The 19,305-nt window shown below is 46.3% G+C and overlaps 1 protein-coding gene across 1 annotated transcript; it reads right to left on the bottom strand.

The window, feature by feature from the left end:
• Nucleotides 1–584: 584 nt before the first annotated feature.
• Nucleotides 585–18,471, bottom strand: c9h13orf42 (chromosome 9 C13orf42 homolog). The gene is made up of 3 exons (XM_078560598.1): nt 18,058–18,471; nt 11,467–11,614; nt 585–829 (listed from the first exon to the last, which is right to left on the bottom strand). Exons 1-3 carry the CDS (start codon nt 18,469–18,471, stop codon nt 585–587), a joined length of 807 nt encoding a protein of 268 aa, XP_078416724.1.
• Nucleotides 18,472–19,305: the final 834 nt, after the last annotated feature.

Here is a 19,305-nt window from a genome sequence, read left to right as displayed (position 1 = left end):
GGCACAATCAGCATTCTGCCCACTGGAGCATAAGCCTCAAACACCACATATCCATTAGATTATGCACAGGTAGAGGGGTTCAGTGGTCATGTCCAACTACCTCCCTGTTTGTTATCACTATTATTTAGATTAGATGGCAACTGCTCTCTGAGAGCCGCCCAGTGTTACCCTTGCCTTGCTGGGCTGTGTTGGGTTCTCAGTCCCTCCATTGGATGAGATGCTGCGTGACAGTAAATTGTTTCCCCCGCGGGTAGGAACTCCCAACTGATTGGCATTACCTGTATCCCATCAAGTGGGCACAGCTCAGGATTGAGATTGCCAGTCACACAGTGAGGGCTTTCCATCCGCCAAGAAAGCAATTAAAATTGGAAGGATACTGCAAATACTTTTTAAAAATTCCATCAGCAGCAGAAAAAAAAACAGGGTAACAAAATAGCAATGGAGCCGCGTCCAAACGTCAATGATTTTGCAAGGTTTGGTTGCGAAAGGAATTTTTGATGTGAAAGAAGGCATTTCGAAAGGTTAAACAGAAGCTCGCTGTCAGGAGGTTCCAAGTTTCAAAGCATTTGACACTCTGCAGGGACCTAAAATTCGTCATCTTCATTACGCCCTTTCGGCTTAAATCTCAGTGTGTGAATTGGGCTCTCAACCAATTTCGGGAGGTACATCGGTCGTCGCTCAAACCTCTTGAAGCTCATTCGTACACCATCACTGTGCCTTCGAGGCAGCTGATCCAGCTTTGCCAAATGCGCCACATCAATAGAGTGCCTTCTCGGTGACTTAAGGATCCAGTTCGAATGCAAAGTGTGTTCACTGGTGCTGGTGGCAACTTGACACAAAGAAGATAGAAAGAGAAGCACGGTGATTTTCCATTAACATACAACCAAGTGCCTGCTACAAAAAACCAACACTGAGCATTTATAAAGCACCTTTAACATATGAAGACATCCCATGGTGCCTCACAGGAGAGTAACCGGGTAGGAATTGACTGAACCACTTAAAAGATATCAGGCCAGATGGCCAAACCCTTGGTCAAAGAGGTAGGCTTTAAGGAGGAGAGAGAGATAGGAAGTTTTAGGGAGAGAATTCCAGAGTTTAGGGCCTAGGCAGTTGAAGGCATGACTGCCAATGGTGGGGAGATGAATATCTAGCAAAGAGATCAGAATTGGAGGAGTGCAGATATCTCAGAGGGTTGTAGGTCTACAGGAGATTACAGAGATAGGAAGAGGTGAAGTCGTAAAGGGATTTGAAATCAAGAATGAGAATTTTAAAATTGAGGCGTTGCCAGATAGAGGCCAGTGTAGGCCAACGAGCACAGTGGGGATGGGTGAATGGGATTTGGTGCAAGCAGTGAAATTGGTGACACTAATTTTATGGAGGTTTCAAGGTAAGAGGCCAGCCAGGAGAGCATTGGAATAGTCAAGTTTTGAGGTAACAAAGACATGGATAAACATAGGAACATCAGCAGGTCATTCAGCCTGTTCAATTAGATCACAGTTAATTTATGTCTTAGCTTCATTTACCCTCTCTGCTTGCAGATCACTTAATACCCGACCAAACAAAAATCTCTTTCTTCGTCTTAAACTTTTCGATTGACCCTCGGCCTCAACAGCTTTTTAAGGGAAAGAGTCCCCAGATTTCCACTACCTTTGGTGTGAAGAAGTGCTTCCAGACATCAGCCCTGAATAGCTTAACTCTGATTTTAAGGTAATGTCCCCTTACCATGGATTAGCTCAGAGAAAAGCTTCCAATTTTTTAACCATCTTAAACACTTGATCAGATCAATATTTGTTCAATTACTGTTTCCTCTATTGAATGCTATTTTTTCCCTTCTACCTGTTCTCTGTTCCCCAACACAGTGCTCCCTAAGTGAGAAGTCGCGGGTAATCAGCTCCCAAGCTTCTTTTACATTATAGCCTGAGAGCCGCACTACCCTGTAATCTTCCTCATTCACAACTGCTGGTCTTCCTGTAACCAGCGTGTGGCGCTAAGCTGGGCCAATCAGACCACTTGCATTCACAGAGTGACATCACATGCAGCGTGCGACTACGGCAGTGTTGCACCATCAACACCGAAGCACGTGGCGGCAGAGCATCTAAGGGTCCCAGGAAAACCTCCCGGCAGCCTGGAAGACCCAGTTAAAGTTCCTGCATTTTTCTGACGGCCAGTCCTCCTGAAGGCCGCAACCCTCACTTCCCCTGTCTGTCCACTGAGGGGGATGTAAAATATCTCACGGCACTATTTGAAGAAGAGCAGGGGAGTCCTCCCTGATGTCCTGGCTGATATTTATCCCTCAATCAACATCAGATCACCACACTGCTGTTTGTGGGACCTTGCTGTGAGCAAATTGGTTGCCACATTTCCTACATTACAGCAGTGACTACAGTGTGAAGTACTTCATTAGCTGTAAGGCATTTTGGGATATCCTGTGGTCATGAAAGACACTATATAAATGCAAGTCTTTCTATTCCTATCTTCTACCTTCTTCCACTCCCCCCCACTCCCAACCCCCACCACCACCGCCCATATTTACCTGGCAAGGTGGTCACTGCAGCGAGATGGGTGGCCTGAAATTGTAGCCGGCAGAAGCATGTGTTGCTTGTGGAATACTCAGATGAGGCCTGAGGCCCAGGCACGGGCTAGGATCCACTTTACGTCTAATTATACCCTAACTGCTATTTTGGGATATATCTGTGGGCATTCCTGGGCTGCCCTATCAAATCCGCCACCATGGGCAGAATTTTACAGTCCCCTGCTGGTGGGTTTATAGGCGGTGGGATTGGGGGTGGTGGGGGGGGTGTGGTCAGGGCTGCAAAATTCCCTGGGTGGCCTTCCCGCCTGCTCCGATCTGTGCGCGGTTTTACGTGGGGCAGATGAGGCCTAGGGCCAATTGAGGCCTAGGGTCTCACCCCATTTGAGGCTCTTATGTGACCAATTATTGGCCACTTAAGGGCTACTTCCTACCAAGTCTTAATTTTGTGGTTGGCAGGAAGAGTTCAGGGACAGGGGAAAGCCTAGCAGATCATGGACTGCAGTTGTTCAAGAAAGCAGCTCATCAACACCTTCTCAAGGGCAATTTGGGGTGGGCAATAAATGCTGGCCTAGCCAGCGATGCCCATGTCCCATGAATTAATTTTGAAATATCAGGCCTTGAACAGGAAAGGGGTGCACCACTCTCAAGGGCCCCCTTTCCATATTGGGTGACCCCCACCCCCCTGGGGCCTGTCCCCCATGGGTGTTCCCTTCACCCCCAGCCTTTCCATCAAGACCCCAACCCCTTCCCCCACCGCCACCACTTCCCCCCCCCCTGCACCGGGTCTCTCCTCTCCTCCCTGCTGGAAGACTCCTCACACTTACCTGGTCTCCGGGGCTTAACATCTGGGGGCTATTTGTAGTCTCAGTCCTGGCCACTGCTACCACTGGGTGCTGCTGGGATTACAGAGCTGTTGGCCAGTCAGATTGGCTGCTCTCTGAGGTGGGACTTCTGCCCAAGTGAGGGGCAGAAGCCCTGTCTCCAACCAACTAACTTGCTCAGAGTGGAAAGGCCATCCAAAAAAATCCTGCCCATGTGCATCTCTGATTTATCCAGTGGACAACTGGTAGAGGTAGGTGCTGTTCTAAGCTGCAGTTAGGCCTCAGAAAAATGGCAGTGTCTCTCTTTGGGACAAAATGGAAAAGCACAAGAGCTAGGGATACCAACTCTGGTTGGATCTATTGCTGGAGGTTTCATCAAAGGGCTCCTTTCTTTGCCATCCCTAATGCCATTATAGCTAATAAATAAAAGTGTTGAAAAAAAGCACCACTTATTTTACGCCCATCCAATTCCCAACAAGTCGCTGGGTAACAATGACAGGAATGATGGTTTTCCCACTATGCAGTTTTATTCAACATTTCAGAAAGCCTCCAGCTGTCTTTCTGACTTGTCATGGAACAGGGTCACAGTGGTCAAAGAGGTAGAATTTCTCCTCCATTCCCTGCCCCTTTCCCCGTATTCTTTGAACACTTTTTTAAAAAACACACATCTAGTTCCCTTTGGAATGGGGGTCACCTGATGTGGAAAGGGGGCCCTTGAGAGTGGTACACCCCGTTCACTCCAGGCCTGAGCAGGTGATTTTTGTAAAAATTCATTCATGGGATGTAAGCATTGCTGGCTGGACCAGCATTTATTGTTCATCCCTAATTGCCCTTGAGAAGGTGTTGATAAACTGCCGTCTTGAACCGCTGCAGTCCATGATCTGCCAATGATCTGGAATACCGCCACCACGCTGTTTTTTTGCAGCAACATTCTCTGCTAGAATTGCCATAATCAATGGTGACCTTCATTACCAGGTTGGGTGAGTCAGCGCCACCTATGGCCAACAGGGGCAGAGAATCCAGCAGGAATGAGGGGTTGAGTCCGACATCAAACGTCACTCTAGACCAAGCTGTTGCCTTAACCGCCATTAGATATGGGTCGGAGTCACATGAAGAAACTTGACTATTTCCATTGGTACAATTCTGTTTCACTGGTATCTAGGTGAAGGGGGCCTAAAAGTGTTGCCCCCAAGCAGTGCAATGCAACTGGAATTGAGGCCACAGTCAGAAGGGTCAAATCTGAGTATTGCAACAGTCAGATCAGATGAAGATGTTAAAAAAAAATCTCAGGGCCCAGATAATGTTCATAGACCAGTCAGGGCAGAATCGTCCAGTCCCATTGGCGGACAAGATGGCGAGAAGGTCAAAAGTTGGTTTGATGCCATTGTGAAACCGGTTTGCAATCGTCTGCTCCGCCTGTCAATGCTGTCCAATGTCGGGAACTTAATTTCAATGCATTTGCATCTCACTATTGTGCCCTCTCGACAGAATCATCCCCCCAACATCAAATTTACCCCCCATGTCACCGTGAATTCAGCACAGTGTGCTTCACAACTGCCTTCAAAAGGCATGCACTTGGCGAGCTGAACTTCAAGGGGAACTCAGAAGGGAGTGCACACAACCTCACATCGCCCGAAAGACGTCAAGAGAGAGGTGCCGCTCATTCGGGAGAGACACTAACAAGTCGCTTTTTCCCGGCTGGCTTTCAGTGTGGTGCCAGGGATCCCATGCAGGTGAGGCCGAGGGATGGAGGGGGCAAGGCAGATTGATGGAAGTACACAAGCAAATGCCTTGTCGGGGGCGGGGTAGGGAAAAGGAGAGTGAGGAAAGTGGCCACGCAAAGCTTGTCGAAGGTGAGCATCGTGCCGCAGCTGAGACCATTAGGCAGCAGCTCCACTAACATGCTTGGACCTCTGAAGCTTCTCTGTCCACTCAAGCAATGCAAAAGCATGAAAATGCTCCAGAACTTTTCACCCCTCAGGTGCAGGCTGCAAATTAATGTGTATTTCAGGGGGCAGCAGAACAATTGGCCGACTGGGCAAGTTGTACAATCCCCGTGTGAAAGGTGGGCATGGTGCAGTCACTGGTGGAGGTGCTCACAGCCTCTTGCAATGTCTTTATTAAGGTTTAGACCAGCATTTTTTATTCATTCAAGGGATGTGGCTTCATTGGCTAGGCCAGCATTTATTACTCATCTCTAATTGCCCTTAAGAAGGCGGTGGTGAGCTGTCTTCTTGAACCCCTGCAGTTCATGTGGTGTAGGTACCCCCACAGTGCTGTTAGGGAGGGAGTTCCAGGATTTTGACCCAGCGACAGAAAAGGAACGACCGATATATTTCCAAGTCAGGATGGTGAGTGACTTGGAAGAGAACGTCCAAGGTGGTGGTGTTCCCATCTATCTGCTGCCTTTGTCCTTCTAGATGGTAGCAGTTGTGGGTTTGGAAGGTGCTGTCTAAGGAGCCTTGGTGAATTCATGCAGTGCATCTTGTAGATGGTACACACTGCTGTTACTGTGCGTCGGGGGTGGAGGGAGTGAATGTTTGTGGATGGGGTGCCAAACAAGTGGGCTGCTTTGTCCTGGACGATGTCAAGCTTCTTGAGTGTTGTTGGAGCTGCACTTATCCAGACAAGTGGAGAGTATTCCATCACACTCCTGACTTGTGCCTGTAGATGGTGGACAGACTTTGGGGAGTCAGGAGATGAGTTACTCGCCGCAGGATTCCTAGCCTCTGACCTGCTCTTGTAGCCACAGTATTTATACGGCTAGTCCAGTTCAGTTTCTGGTCAATGGTAACCCCCCCAAGATGTTGATAGTAGGGGATTCAGAGATTGCAATGCCATTGAATGCCAAGGGGCGATGGTTGGATTCTCTCTTATTGGAGATGCTCATTTCCTGCCACTTGTGTGGTGTGAATGTTACTTGCCATTTGTCAGCCCAAGCCTGGATATTGTCCAGGTCTTGCTGCATTTGGACATGGACTGCTTCAGTATCTGAGGAGTCATGAATGGTGCTGAAAATTATGCAATCAACTTCGAACATCCCCACTTCGGACCTTATGATGGAAGGAAGGTCATTGATGAAGCAGCTGAAGATGGTTGGGCTGAGGACACTACCCTGAGGAACTCCTGCAGTGATGTCCTGGGGCTGAGATGACTGACCTCCAACAACCACAACTATCTTCCTTTGTGCAGGTATGACTCCAACCAGTGGAGAGTTTTCCCCGATTCCCATTGACTCCAGTTTTGCTGGAGCTCCTTGAAGCCACACTTGGTCAAATGCGGCCTTGATTTCAAGGGCAGTCACTTTCACCTCACCTTGGAGTTCAGCTCTTTTGTCCATGTTTGAAACAAGGCTGTAATGAGGTCAGGAGCTGAGTGACCCTGGCGGAACCCAAACTGAGTGTCAGTGAGCAGGTTATTGTCCAAGCTAACAGCGCAGCCTTGCAGTGTGAGTTAGGAGAATGTCTGTGCCTGAGCTCAGAGCACAGCATGCAGTCCAATGGCCGACGCTGCCACCAATCGATCAAGTAGAGTGGGACGGAGGTGGGTGAGGTTTCGGACAGCCAATGAGTGTATTACACACTGGCCATCCAAGTGGTGGCCAGCACTCTCCTGAATGCGTGAAGGGGCCTTCAGACTTAACCAAGAGAGGTTCTTAGGGCACATATGTTAACTCACATGTCTCTCTCTTTGATCCTGCAGGAGGAGAACATCAGGAGTATGGAGCCTGGTGATTTAGCGGTATGCCTCATGGCTTACAGGGAGCAGAGAAGAAAGAGTGTGGTGGAGGCACCTGGCCCAGCAAAGGAAGGAGCACCTCACTCAAGATGAAGGGGCAGCAGGGCCTGCTGTGTACGCAGCTGAAGATCCACAGAGAGCCGTCGCTCGTAGGAGCCTCGCTAGACCCAGGGTCTATAGATGACACCTGTCTTTCCTGCAGATGACCAAGAACCAGAGTCACCGAAGACCGTGCATATCTAGGGAACTGGTCGATCACACCTGCCACCTTATTTGGTCACCAGGATTTGGTGCCATGGGGACATGGAGGGCATCCACTGCCAGTGGCTGTGAAAGTGACTGGGGCGCTCAATTTTTACGCCAGTGGCTCCTTCCAGGGCTCCACAGGTGACCTGTGTGGGATCTCACAAGCCTCCACACACGTGTATCCAGGAGGTCATGGACACCATCTTCACAAAGGCACAGAACTTTGTGTATTTTGCCTGGGATCAAGAAAGCCAGGAAGCAAGAACGCTGGGATCTGCGCAGATCTCTGGTTTTCCACAGGTGCAGGATGCCATTGACAGCACTTGCTTGGTATTTAGATCTCCATGGCAACAAGCAGTCAGCTACGTCAACTTGCTGAACGTTCAGCTGGTTTGCAACCACCACAAGCACATCCTCAGGTCTGCGCATGATTTTCAGGAACCGTCCACATCTCCTACATCCTTAGCAGGTCTCAGATCCCTGACATCTTCCAGGATCCACTGAGGCTGCAGGGTTGGCTCCTCGGGGACAAGGGCCACCCACAGAGGACGCAGCTGATGACACCCATGTGGCGGCCTCAGACTGCAGCAGAGAGACAGTATATTGAGGCTCAAGCTGTGACTCAGGCTTTGGTGGAGCAAATGATAGGCATCTTGAAGATGAGGTTCTGGTGCCTCGACAGGTCCGGTGGAGCCCTACAATACAGTCCCCAGAGGGTGTCGCACATCCACAACCTGGTGCTGCAGCAGGGTGGGGTGGCGGGGGAACCTGCCTGAGGAGAAGATGGAAGAGCGGCATGTCTCCTCCGATGAGGAGACCATCAAATGGGATGACAGTGCTGAGGCCCTCGAAGGCGAGGATACTGGCGATGAGGCCATCGCACTGGCAGGCACACTCAGGAGGCCCCCATAGCAACCGGATTCATGGAGGAAGATGACGAGATGCAGTGAGGACAGTCCTGACATCCTCACCTTGCGCCTGTGAACATTTGACTCCTGTGTGGCTGACAGCAGCGCACATACCCTCAGTGCTCAGGCTCATGTCATGGAGATGCAGCGGAGGCCCTAATAATCTCTAGACTCCAGGAGGAAGATGTTGACATGCAGAGAGGACACTCCATAGATCTTCACATTGCCTCTGTGAATGTCTGACTCCTGTCTGGCCGAGGGCAGCTCGCTTGTGCTCTGTGATCAGGTTCATATCATTGAGACACAGCCATGAAACTTTAAATGTACCTGATCCTTTGTCAGCCTTCAGCACCTGACCCATTCAGGACCACACCCTCATCGGACACAGATGCTGAAGAGATGGGGGCCAGCCCTGCCTCAAAGCTGCTGAGAGCACACAGAGAGAATGATGGAACACTGTGACGCCTTTCCACAAGATGCAGGCATCACTAATGTGTCCAGTGAGTGTGAGGCTGGACCATCACTTTGGTCTGAAGGTTACACGCTGCACAGGGAAGGGGCCCTGGACTGAGACACCTGCCTTTATCATGTGCAGGAAACAAGATTTCACATCCAAATGACATGAACACTGCTCATCATAACAAAGAGCCATAGGTAAGGGGACATTCTTGGGAGTTTATTTACAATAATGAACATTATGTACAAGTGGTTAACACCTGTGCCCACACGGTGCAACTAGAGGGTCGTCCAACCCAACTATCTGACCCTCTCCTGCGGCTATGTTCACAGCCAGGTGTCCCTGGAGAGGGAGCATGCGGTGTCCACCAGCACCATCGAGGCCTTCCATGCTTGGTGGGCACTGCGGGGACTTGGGTGTGTTAATGACCACCTTAATCACATTTTGAATTAATATTGGTGAAGTTTCCTTTAAATTTTGTCGATGTTTTTGCAGTTTCCCTTTAAGGGGCTGCCTTTTAATTTGTCCCTGATTTTGTTAATTTAGTTTCTTTGGTTTTGACTCAAAAGAGTTACATCTGCTTAACCTTCCTAACCCTGCAGCTACATCTTGGTGGTCCCCCGACATCCATAGCGGAGATGGAGGCAGCCTGCTATGTCCTGTTGCCATTGATGGCTTTGGCGGGCATCCTCTGGAGGGCCAAGACATGGACGTTCCTGGCCTGCTCTGGGTATCCTGCTGTGGACCAGGTGCACCCTCCTGAGCCTGTGGAGCTGGAGGTGATGAGGTCACAGGAAGAGGGGATTTGGATTGGCCGGACATTCCCGGAGTCACCCCAGGGTGGATGGCCCTGGGGTGTTGAGCTGCTGGTCCTCCTCCTTTTAGGTGCCCGAGGGCCCCTGGCTGACTCCTTGAGGAGAAGGGGAAGTTGGAGTGAGGTTGAGCTACCCCTTACCCCTCTCACATTGACACTGCTGGAGGCCAACTATGGTGTCAGTGATGGAGTCCTATGGCCTGGACCAAGGTCTCCAATGGAAACATCATCCTGCCAGTTTTGGCTTGGTGCATTGGCATGCCGGCGCTATCACCTCAGACTGAAGGTAGATGGACTCCTCCATCGCAATCTGAGGAGTACACTAGACATCCCTTCCTGATGTTCCTGTAATCATCTGTGCAGCTCCAACAACTGATTGAGGACCAAGTCCAGAGGCTCATCATCTGACTCATCTGACTCAGACTCAGCAGATTCCTTGACTCCGGCAGTCCTCCAAGTGCCGGTGATCAAGGATGTCCCTGCCTCCCCTAGCTGTGGAGCAGATTGTGTGCTGTGCTCACCAGATTGTGATCCTGAGGCTGCTCCACATCTAGACCCCTAGAGGTATGTGTCTCTGTGCTGGTGGCGGGTGTGGGGAAGCACCGTGATGGGTCTTCAACAGTGCTGCCCTCAGGGTCCTCATCCGAGGCGCTCTCGGCTCTGGGGTCGGGGTCAAGGTTGCCTGAGGGCTATGTGTCAGATGTGCCTAGGACAGAAAGTGGAGATTATTAGTGTTTGGCAGCCGCATTACACACAGGAAAATGGACTCAGAGCAGCGTTGAGAGAGGGATGTTGTGGTGCAGGATTCTCACTTGGGCGTTCATCGCCAACCTCACCATCGCTGCAAGAGCGGTCGGCGTCCTCTCCAGCCAGCTCCAACGCTCAAATCTCAAACAGTGTGAGGACCTCTGTCCAGCGCTCCACACCTGATCTGGGACCTCTTCCGGCAATTACATGTGATCTTGTCCTGCATAAAGACAGATGGAGAGAGTGTGAACAAGGCACATGTCAAGCCAAAGGAGAAGGATGCCAGGCATGCGTGTGTGCTGTGTGGAGCCATGGACAGGATGAGGAGGCAGTCTCCAGAGGAGATGAGGCCCGATGGAGGTGTGAGGGTGTGTTTGAGAGAGTGCGTGGTGATATCCCTTGAGCTGGCAGTGAGTGAGGTGCCAGTGAATGCGTGATGGGCTTGTGAGTGGGTGAGTTTAGAGTGATGAGATGGTTGACTTACCCTGGCGGCACAGATGAGATAATTCATCCTCTTTCTGCACTGGATGGCCGACCTTTGCTGTGCAGCATTGGCACTGACCGCCTCTGCCACTATCTCTGAAGCCAGAGGGGTGAGACCAATGGGCCTCCTGCAGCCAGATGGGGGTGTAGAGGACAGCATCAAAAAGGCGTCTCAGGGACATGTCCCTGAATTGGGGGGGGGGGAGGTGGGAGCGGCTGCACTCTTTTTGGTTTTTGTGACCGTGCCTTCACTGGAGCAGTCCTGGGCTGCAAGCATGGTGCACGCGGCTGCAGTTTAAATATGGCACCTGCAGTGAGGAAGTGGCAAGGTAACGGTGAGGTGGGCAAATCGGAGCCTGCCCGCCAGCGACCCGGTATGTTTCCCATGTAGGCATGGTGCAAAAATCCACTATTACGGCCAGTGGGCAAAACGTCTTTCTGCGTGCCCACTACCACATTTCGTGCAAATCTAGGATGATTCCTCCCTCTGTTTTGCTTAAACATGTTAAAGCTTCATTGTTCATAAGCTTATTGCATAATAATATGTTATGGACCAAACCTTCCTGTGTTAGTACTGTAGCACCATGTAAGGGGTTAATATACACTTGGAAATGAGGCCTTAGATCTATTGAACAGCTCCAAGACTCCTTGGGCCTTCACATTCATAGGGCTATGAAGCATAGTAATGTAGCTTTTGTTTTCTACTAAGATATACTTACTAACAAAATCCACATCAAGGTGCGTGTCCTCTGCAAGTTGAACTTCAAGTTTGCTTTCCTGATCAAAATCTGCGATAACTGAATCAAAGTATGCTAGTGTGTCTGCTTCTGTTGGTACTGGTGCAGGATTAGATTTGTCTTTTGGTTTCTGTTAAATAAATAAATAACAGCTTTATTGACATAAGTATGGAAAAAATTGCATCTTTGCCAACAAAAATGCTAACTGTATACAGGAAGTGCGTAATGGATAGACTGTCACTGGAATGGACGGGCTCATTAAAAGGTGAAAGACCTTTCAGATTTAATGATTGTTTTGATACATTTTAAATTTTGGGATAAAGTAGAAGGGAGGATTTGCATTTATATAGCATCTTCCCTAACCACAGGTTGTCCCAAAACACTTTTTAGCCAATGCAGTACTTTTGAAGTGTAGTCACTGTTGCAATGTAGGAGGCACAGCAACCAATTTACACACAGCAAGCTCCCACAAACTGCAATGTGATCATGCTCAGATAATTTGTTTTTGTGACATTGGTTGGGGGGTATTGACCAGGACATGAGGGAGAACTCCTCTGCTCTTCTTTGAAATAGTGCCATGGGTTATTTCCCATCCACCTGAAAGGGTCATGAAATCATGGAAATTTACAGCACTGAAGGAGGCCATTCAGCCCATCATATTTGTGGCAGCTGTCCACCTTACAGCTGTTAGTCTTTGCCTTATAGGTCATAGCACTTTGCATGCATAGCCAAATGTTTGTTTTAAATGTGATGATGATTTGTTTTAAATGTGATGTGTCTCTACCATCCTTTCAAGCAGTGAATTCCACCCTCTGGGTGAGAAATTCTCTTTCCAATTCCCCTCTAACCCTTCTGGCAATTGTTTTATATCTATGTCCCCTAGTTATCAATCTCTCTGCTAAGGATAAGAATTCCTTCCTATCCACTCTATCTAGGCCCCTCATACACTTATAGGCCTCACTTATTAAATCTCCCTTCAGCCTGTTCTGAAGAAAAACAACCCCAGTTTATCCAATCTTTTCTCACAGCTAAAATTTTCCAGTCTTAGCAATGTTCTTATAAACCTCCTCTGCACCCTTTCCTGTGTAACCACATATTTTCAGTGATCTGGTTACCAGACTATACACATTATTCTAACTGTGGCCTAACTATGTTTTATTGATTCCTAGCATAACTTTCCTGGTCTTATATTCTATGCCTCGACTAATAAAGGAAAGAATCCCTTCTACCTTATACCACCTTATCTACCTAGGGGTAGATCCTACAGGGATCTGCAGACATGCATTCCAAGGCCCTTTCTTCTCTACACTTCTCAGTATCCTATCACTTATTGTGTACTCCCTTGCCCTGTTCACCCTTTCCAAATGCATTAGCTCACACTTCTCCAGAACGAATTCCATTGCCAGTTTTCTGACTCCGTGACTCTCATTGATAGCCTCCTGCTGTTTATAGCTTTCCTCCTCGCTATCAACCACACGTTCAATTTATACAAACTTCTTAATCATGCCCCTAAATCTAACTCATTGATATAAACCATGGAAAGAAAGTGACCTTATACTGAGGACTATGGAAACCACTGGAAACAATCTCCCAGTCACAAAACACCCGTCAACCATTATCCTTTGCTTCCTGCCACTGAGCCAATTTTAGATCTAATTTGCTACTTTTTCTTGGATCCTGTGAGTATTTAATTTCCTGACCAGTCTGCCGTGTGACACCTTGTCAAAAGCCTGGTTAAAATCCATGTAAAATACATCAAATATGCTGACTCACAGTCCTCCTGGTTACCGCCGCTAAAGATTCATTCAAGTTAGTCAGACACAACCTTCCCTTAATAAATCCACATTGACTGTCTTGATTAATCTGTCTTTTTAAATGACAACTAATACTCTCACTATATTTTTCAATAATTTGCCCACCACCAAGGTTCGGCTGACTGATTTGTAATTACTCGATCTATCTCTTTTGCCCTCGATAAACAATGGTACAAAGTTAGCAGTCTTACAGTCCTCCAGCATGACAGCTCCATACCTGTAGCCAGAGAGGACTGAAAAATGATGGTTAGAGCTCCATAATTTTCTTCTCTGCTTCTCTTACCAGCCTGGGGTGCATTTCATTCAGGTCTAACAATTTATATACTTCTCAAGATATAAAGGCCTTAATATTACGTTTGACTTATCCAATATTTCATCGTCCTCCTCCTTACTACAATTTCTGCACCGTCCCTCTCTTTTGTGAAGTCAGACTCAAGATATTCTTTAAGAATCCTGCCCACATATTCCACCTCCACACACAGGTTATCATTTTGGTCTCTACTAGGCCCTACTCTTTCCTTAGTTACCTTCTTGCTCTTTATGCATTTATAAAACATTTTTGCATATTTCTTGATTTTACTTGCCAATATTTACTCATTCCCTCTCCTTGCTTTATATTTTTTTTTTAATTTCACACCTGAAATTTCTGTACTCCTTTAAGTTTTCTGCAGTATTGAGCTCTCAATATCTGACATAAGCTTCCTTTTATCCTACTCTGTGTGCTTTTTGACATCCAAGGAGCTCTAGAGTTGGGAGTCCCACCGTTTTCTCTTGTGGGAACATATTTGTTCTGAATCCTCGTTATTTCATTCTTCAATTGCCACCCTTCCCCCAGTACCCTGACACTCAAGTGGCTGTTTCCAGTCCGATTTTACTAAATTATGTCTCGTCTGAAGGTGCAGTAGTTTTTCAGTATTGCACTGGAGTGTCAGTCTGTGTTTTGTGCTCAGCTGTCTGGAGTGAAACTTGAAGTCACAGCTTTCTGACTCAAAGGTAAGAGTGCTACCCACTCAGTGATAGTTGACAAAAATTCTGGGATTTGATTTGTTACTTTATTGATGGTTGTCCGTTGATTATTTTTTTGTTCAAAAAAATCTAGAAAAGTAATATTTTGTTTAAAGAGATAGCTGGAACAAAGTGGTTTTTGATTAGCCTTAATATTACCGTTACTAAAATAACAACCAATCAACTTGCTACTTAAAGAGATGTTGAACACTTCCTTGCACCCTATGAGCACTGTGCTCCGTGTACAATGCCAAGTACAAAATGCTTGGATACATAGAGTATATCCCTTTTAATGTACTATTTCCCCTTTCTAATGTGAAGTGAAATAAATTCATAAGAACTATTTAATTTGTTATGTATTTGTTAGCTACTAGAGATAAAAAATAAATTCTGGCCTTGCTAGCAATGCCCATATCCCAGAAATGAATCTTAAAGAATGTAACTTTTGAAAACTCTGATGCAGGAAATTAGCCATCCAGATGCCTGTTTTTCAGGCGTTAAACAGATTCCTGAGGCTCCAAAATGGCGGACAAGAAATGAATACTCATTACAAGGCAGAAGTGAAAAAGTCAAAAAGCAGTGAGGAGTGCCCACGCCTGAAACAGGCATTAGACCCTCCACACTTCAAAATAAGGAGCCTCAACCTGTTTGAGGGCCCCTCTGCCAGCTGCACTCAGGGAAATCAGATCTCTATGTGGCCTAATGGGCAGTTCTTAAAGGGACAAGATCGGGTTAATAAAATATACTTGAAGATGGAGCTGGGAGGAACAGGAGTGTCCCTCCCTGTCAACTCAATATTAAAACTACACAGGCTGCCACTGGCCACTGCTTCCCCTGACACAGTCAACCACCACGTCAAACATTAAAATCAGTTCACCTGAGATGAAACACAGTGACCCAGGTCATACAGGGCAGCTGCAAAGGATTTGTAAACCAAAACAATAATATTACACGGCCCCATTCGTAGTGACGAAACTCACTAAATGTGAATGTGGGTAGCAGGATTGACCCTATAGTATTATAAAGCTATCTTCAACATGTGCTTGCTTTTAGAAAAATTGCATACTGGGAACAAAGTCTTGCAAAATTACCCCTTAAAATGAAACCAAGTTTACAATGTGAAAGCTGTATTATTTTTACATCCGAATGACATTTAACCATCTAATAAAAGATTTTGGCCTAGAATTTCAGGCAAAGTTGGGTGCTGCAGAACTCAATTTGGCATACCCAAAGTGGCTCATACGCCATTTTGGTTAGGGCAGCCTCTAGTCATCCAGATCACTCATCTGAAACAAGCATTACACTCACTGGCTAGGAAAATCAGTGGTCTGACACCTATTTCAGGCCCCTTTGTGATATTGCTTCATGACTGACTGCAACTTGCATTGGGTGGGCTGTGGTCTTTTTCCTCAGGCACATAGCAGCCAAGTTATTGTGTCCTTAAGGGACTGTTGGGAACTGCCACCCAAAGATGCAGTTAAGGTTAACCTTATTTACCTGAATGTGAAGACAGGAATGCTCTTCCTAGCTCCACATTAGAACTATGCAGCGCTGCTAGACATTTTTTTAAATTCTTCCATGGGATGTGAGCATCGTTGACTAGACCAGCAATTTTGTTCACCCCTAATTGCCCTTGAGAAGATGGTGGTGAGCTGCCTTTTTGAAACACTGCAGTCTATCTGATGTAGGTAAACCCACAGTGCTGGACAAAGCTTACGCCTACTGATTTGCATCATCCGCTCTCCCACCTCCCCACCCACCCCCCGACCACACCCCCTCCCACCCCCACAACCCACTGTGCATCTTATGCATCTTTTGCTCCTACTTGAGGGGGCAGACAGGGCCTCAGTTTAACATCGCACCCAAAAACAGGCACCTCTGATGGTGCAGCACTCCCTCAGTACTGCGCTGAAGCATCAGTCTGGATTATGTGCTCAAGTCTCTGCAGTGGGGCCTGAACCCAAAAAATTCTGACTTGTTGACAAGGGTGCTACCCAATGGCTGAGTTCCTTCCTGTTATAGGCAGTTGCTAGATCACAGTCACATTGATGTCCTGGCCTTTGTTTGTCTGGGAGCATTGGAAAGAAATTTACCATTGTCTTTTCCTCTAATTGATGGATAGAGCAAACTCCATGAAGCAGCTGGTCTTTTCATGTCCTTTTCACATTGTTGTTTAATTGGCACCAATATTCACAGCGACCTGAAACAGGATATCACTCCAAATGTGTGTACTTTTTTCCAGTTGGAAATCTCAAGGTAATTTAATTTGGTTGAAAAGGAAGCAACCCACAAGTATCAATGGAGCCACTAGGCAAAGGTGATTTAACCCTCATACATCTTGCAGGACAAAGCTAACTAATGAGTGTTTTAATATTTGGCACATGTAACCTGTAGTCCCTAAAGACAAACAGCTATACATTTTAAACATATCTGACTCAACATCAATTCCAGTTAAGTAAAGAAAGAAGGACTTGCATTTATATTGTTATGATACGGCAGGTGGTATTTGCCAGGCTGACCAAATCCACAAGGGAAGCTTGGCCAAGTTATCACAATGGTTTTGCAATTTGTGTTTATTACGAGAAGGCTTGTGCACTGAACTCAGAAGGAGTCCATTAACACCTTTAGAAATTTTTTAAAAATAAATTAAAACATTAACAAAAGAATAAAGCACATACATAAGATTACAGTTGCTTAATATTATAACAATTCCCAAAATTTCTAATTAACCAGACTCCTAACTATACACCCCTTTAAGGCAACAGTACAAAAATAGATTTTAAATTTATAGTGACAATTCAGCAAGGTTACCACAAGCACCCAATCGTGGAAGTGGAATTCCAAAGGCTTTTAACACAACTTTGGTTACTGAGACAGCAGACTTCTGCAAAGTGACTTGAGGCTTTTCTCCAAGTCTGTTTCACACGGTGTACCTTTCAGATATTACATGGCCACATCACACACAACCTTCCATCCTTCTTTAAATATATTCCTTCCTCTTTAATCTGTAAATACCATTGTACCAACATGTCTTTGGAATTTACTTTTCCCATAATATAAAAAAGCTTTTATGTTATCATTATGGCCAGCACTTTTGGGGAAAATCAACATAATCTCTTTGCCCTATTTATCTTGTCAGTTGTAAAAATCTTATGTCTTATCTTAAAATGCAAATTTCATTCACATCCTATCTGCTGACTTTAACCCCAGCTCACTCATTAGCATTTCAAATGCTCTTTTACACCTATCTCTTTTGATAATTTAAACCTTGCAGTCTATCCATCTCTAATGAAATCAGCCACACACAGAACCATATGCACACACAAGCCTACTTTACAAAATCCCACAAATAATATTATAAACAATATGATTGTTTCGTGACAATATATGAGGTCTTTCACTAACTCAGCCCATTGAGTTTTTTTTTAATCAATGTAGTAATGTAGGAAAATGTGGCAACCAATTGTACACAACAAGATCCCACACCAGCAATGACTGGATGGTCTGTTTTGTATTGGCCAGAAGAAGACCCCTTTGAATAGTGTGATGGAGTCAGGTACATCTCCTTCTATGTAGATCATCTAATATTCATGTACATGTTAAAAGGGCTAAATGGTAAAAATGGCAAAGTTTCTTTTTTGCCATCTGTCTCATTTTATTAACCAATATTATAATTTCAAACAGCTGGGATGGGATTCAATTGGTTATTAGAAATTCAATCCTTGTTCAGTAAGGAGGAATGTTAAATACTTACTTTGGAGGTGTGTTTGGAGGCTGACACTTCCTTGCCAGATTTGAGATGTTTTGTTGATGCAGAGGATGGATCTGGCCTATTCTCCTTCGGCTTGTTGAGGTTGCTGACTGGCCGGTATTGTTGGCGCAGAACTATCAGATCCTGTAGGTATTGTAGGCAGTCTTGTGTCCTGGAGAACATCCAGACCCGATCTTCAGCCTTGATGTGGTAGATGGAGGAGTCCACACTTACTGCGCTCTGGCTCCGTTTCAAAGAGCTGCCCAGGTTTTGATGACTTTCTCCAATCAGGTAGAGGGAGGTGCTGCGGACCAACCTGATGCCAGACTCTTCTCTTTGCCATTCTTTATTTCCTTGAGACTCACCCAGTTTTCTTTCCACTTGTGGGCGGAACAACGAGTTCAGTTTCTTCAACATGGTCCTGCTGGAGTGTCCCTGTCGCGTGAAGAGTCAATGGCTGATCTGCAATGGCATCCTCACAGGGAGTAGCTGAACCTGAGTTGGCAGTGCGCTTGCATCGATGGGTTTATCATTTCGACAGGCCTTTTAATAATAGGCTTCTTTTTACATTCCCAATGTGGATAGGTGGTCATTTAAAACATCATCCGCCCAGGAATCGTTTTTCCAACTTCAGCCCTCAATGATCAGATATATTTGGCCATTATTATTTTTAACAAAAGGCCAGGAGCTGACCAAGGTCCTGAAAGGACATTCAGACCCACAGAACTCGAAGCAGCCCAGCATTAAAACGGTGCTCCACAGTCCCTGCTCCCGATATACTCAGATCTGCATGTGTAGGGATCAATGTAGAACTCAGTAAAGTGCCAGGGGGCAGCTGATTCTCCAGTAACACAAGCTGGAGAGCTGAAATCTGATAGTATCTCCTCTGTCACATGAGCATTTGGGCTCAAGTATCTCCCTGTCCCAAACAAAAGCTTTTACCTATGTCACCCAATCAGATATCATTAATCCAAATAGTATCAATTAGGAAAAATGGGGGCACGGCCTGGTACAGTAATGAGTAGCTCAAACATCAATATTGACAGGTATTAAAGGATAAGAGGTGCAGGAGGTGGCATACTGTTTTATACTGGATCAAATAGGCTTAGAAAAAAACACAACTCTGTGCACCAATTCTGAAAAGAAATAAGATGTAGCTATGTCTTGGTAATGTCAGCACTGAACATTTCAAAAGCACTGCAGTAGTGTTAAATCATGAATGGGATTAGATAAAGTTACCGTTGTGTGGGA

The sequence above is a fragment of the Cetorhinus maximus genome, chromosome 16 (assembly GCF_964194155.1).
Source record: "Cetorhinus maximus chromosome 16, sCetMax3.hap1.1, whole genome shotgun sequence".
In the NCBI taxonomy this organism is placed as follows: Eukaryota; Metazoa; Chordata; class Chondrichthyes; order Lamniformes; family Cetorhinidae; genus Cetorhinus; species Cetorhinus maximus.
The sequence above is the reverse complement of the archived record's forward strand: the minus strand, read 5'-3'. Positions and strand labels throughout refer to the sequence as shown.

What these genes read in the sequence shown, in the direction of transcription:
- c9h13orf42 (XM_078560598.1), bottom strand. Translation starts at nt 18,471, where the DNA reads ATGTTGAAGAAACTGAACTCGTTGTTCCGCCCACAAGTGGAAAGAAAA. An exon ending in CCTCCAAACACACCTCCAAA is followed by an intron (nt 11,615 to 18,057) that starts GTAAGTATTTAA and finishes TTTATTTAACAG; the next exon opens with AAACCAAAAGACAAATCTAA. An exon ending in CCTTGATGTGGATTTTGTTA is followed by an intron (nt 830 to 11,466) that starts GTAAGTATATCT and finishes CTTTGTGTCAAG; the next exon opens with TTGCCACCAGCACCAGTGAA.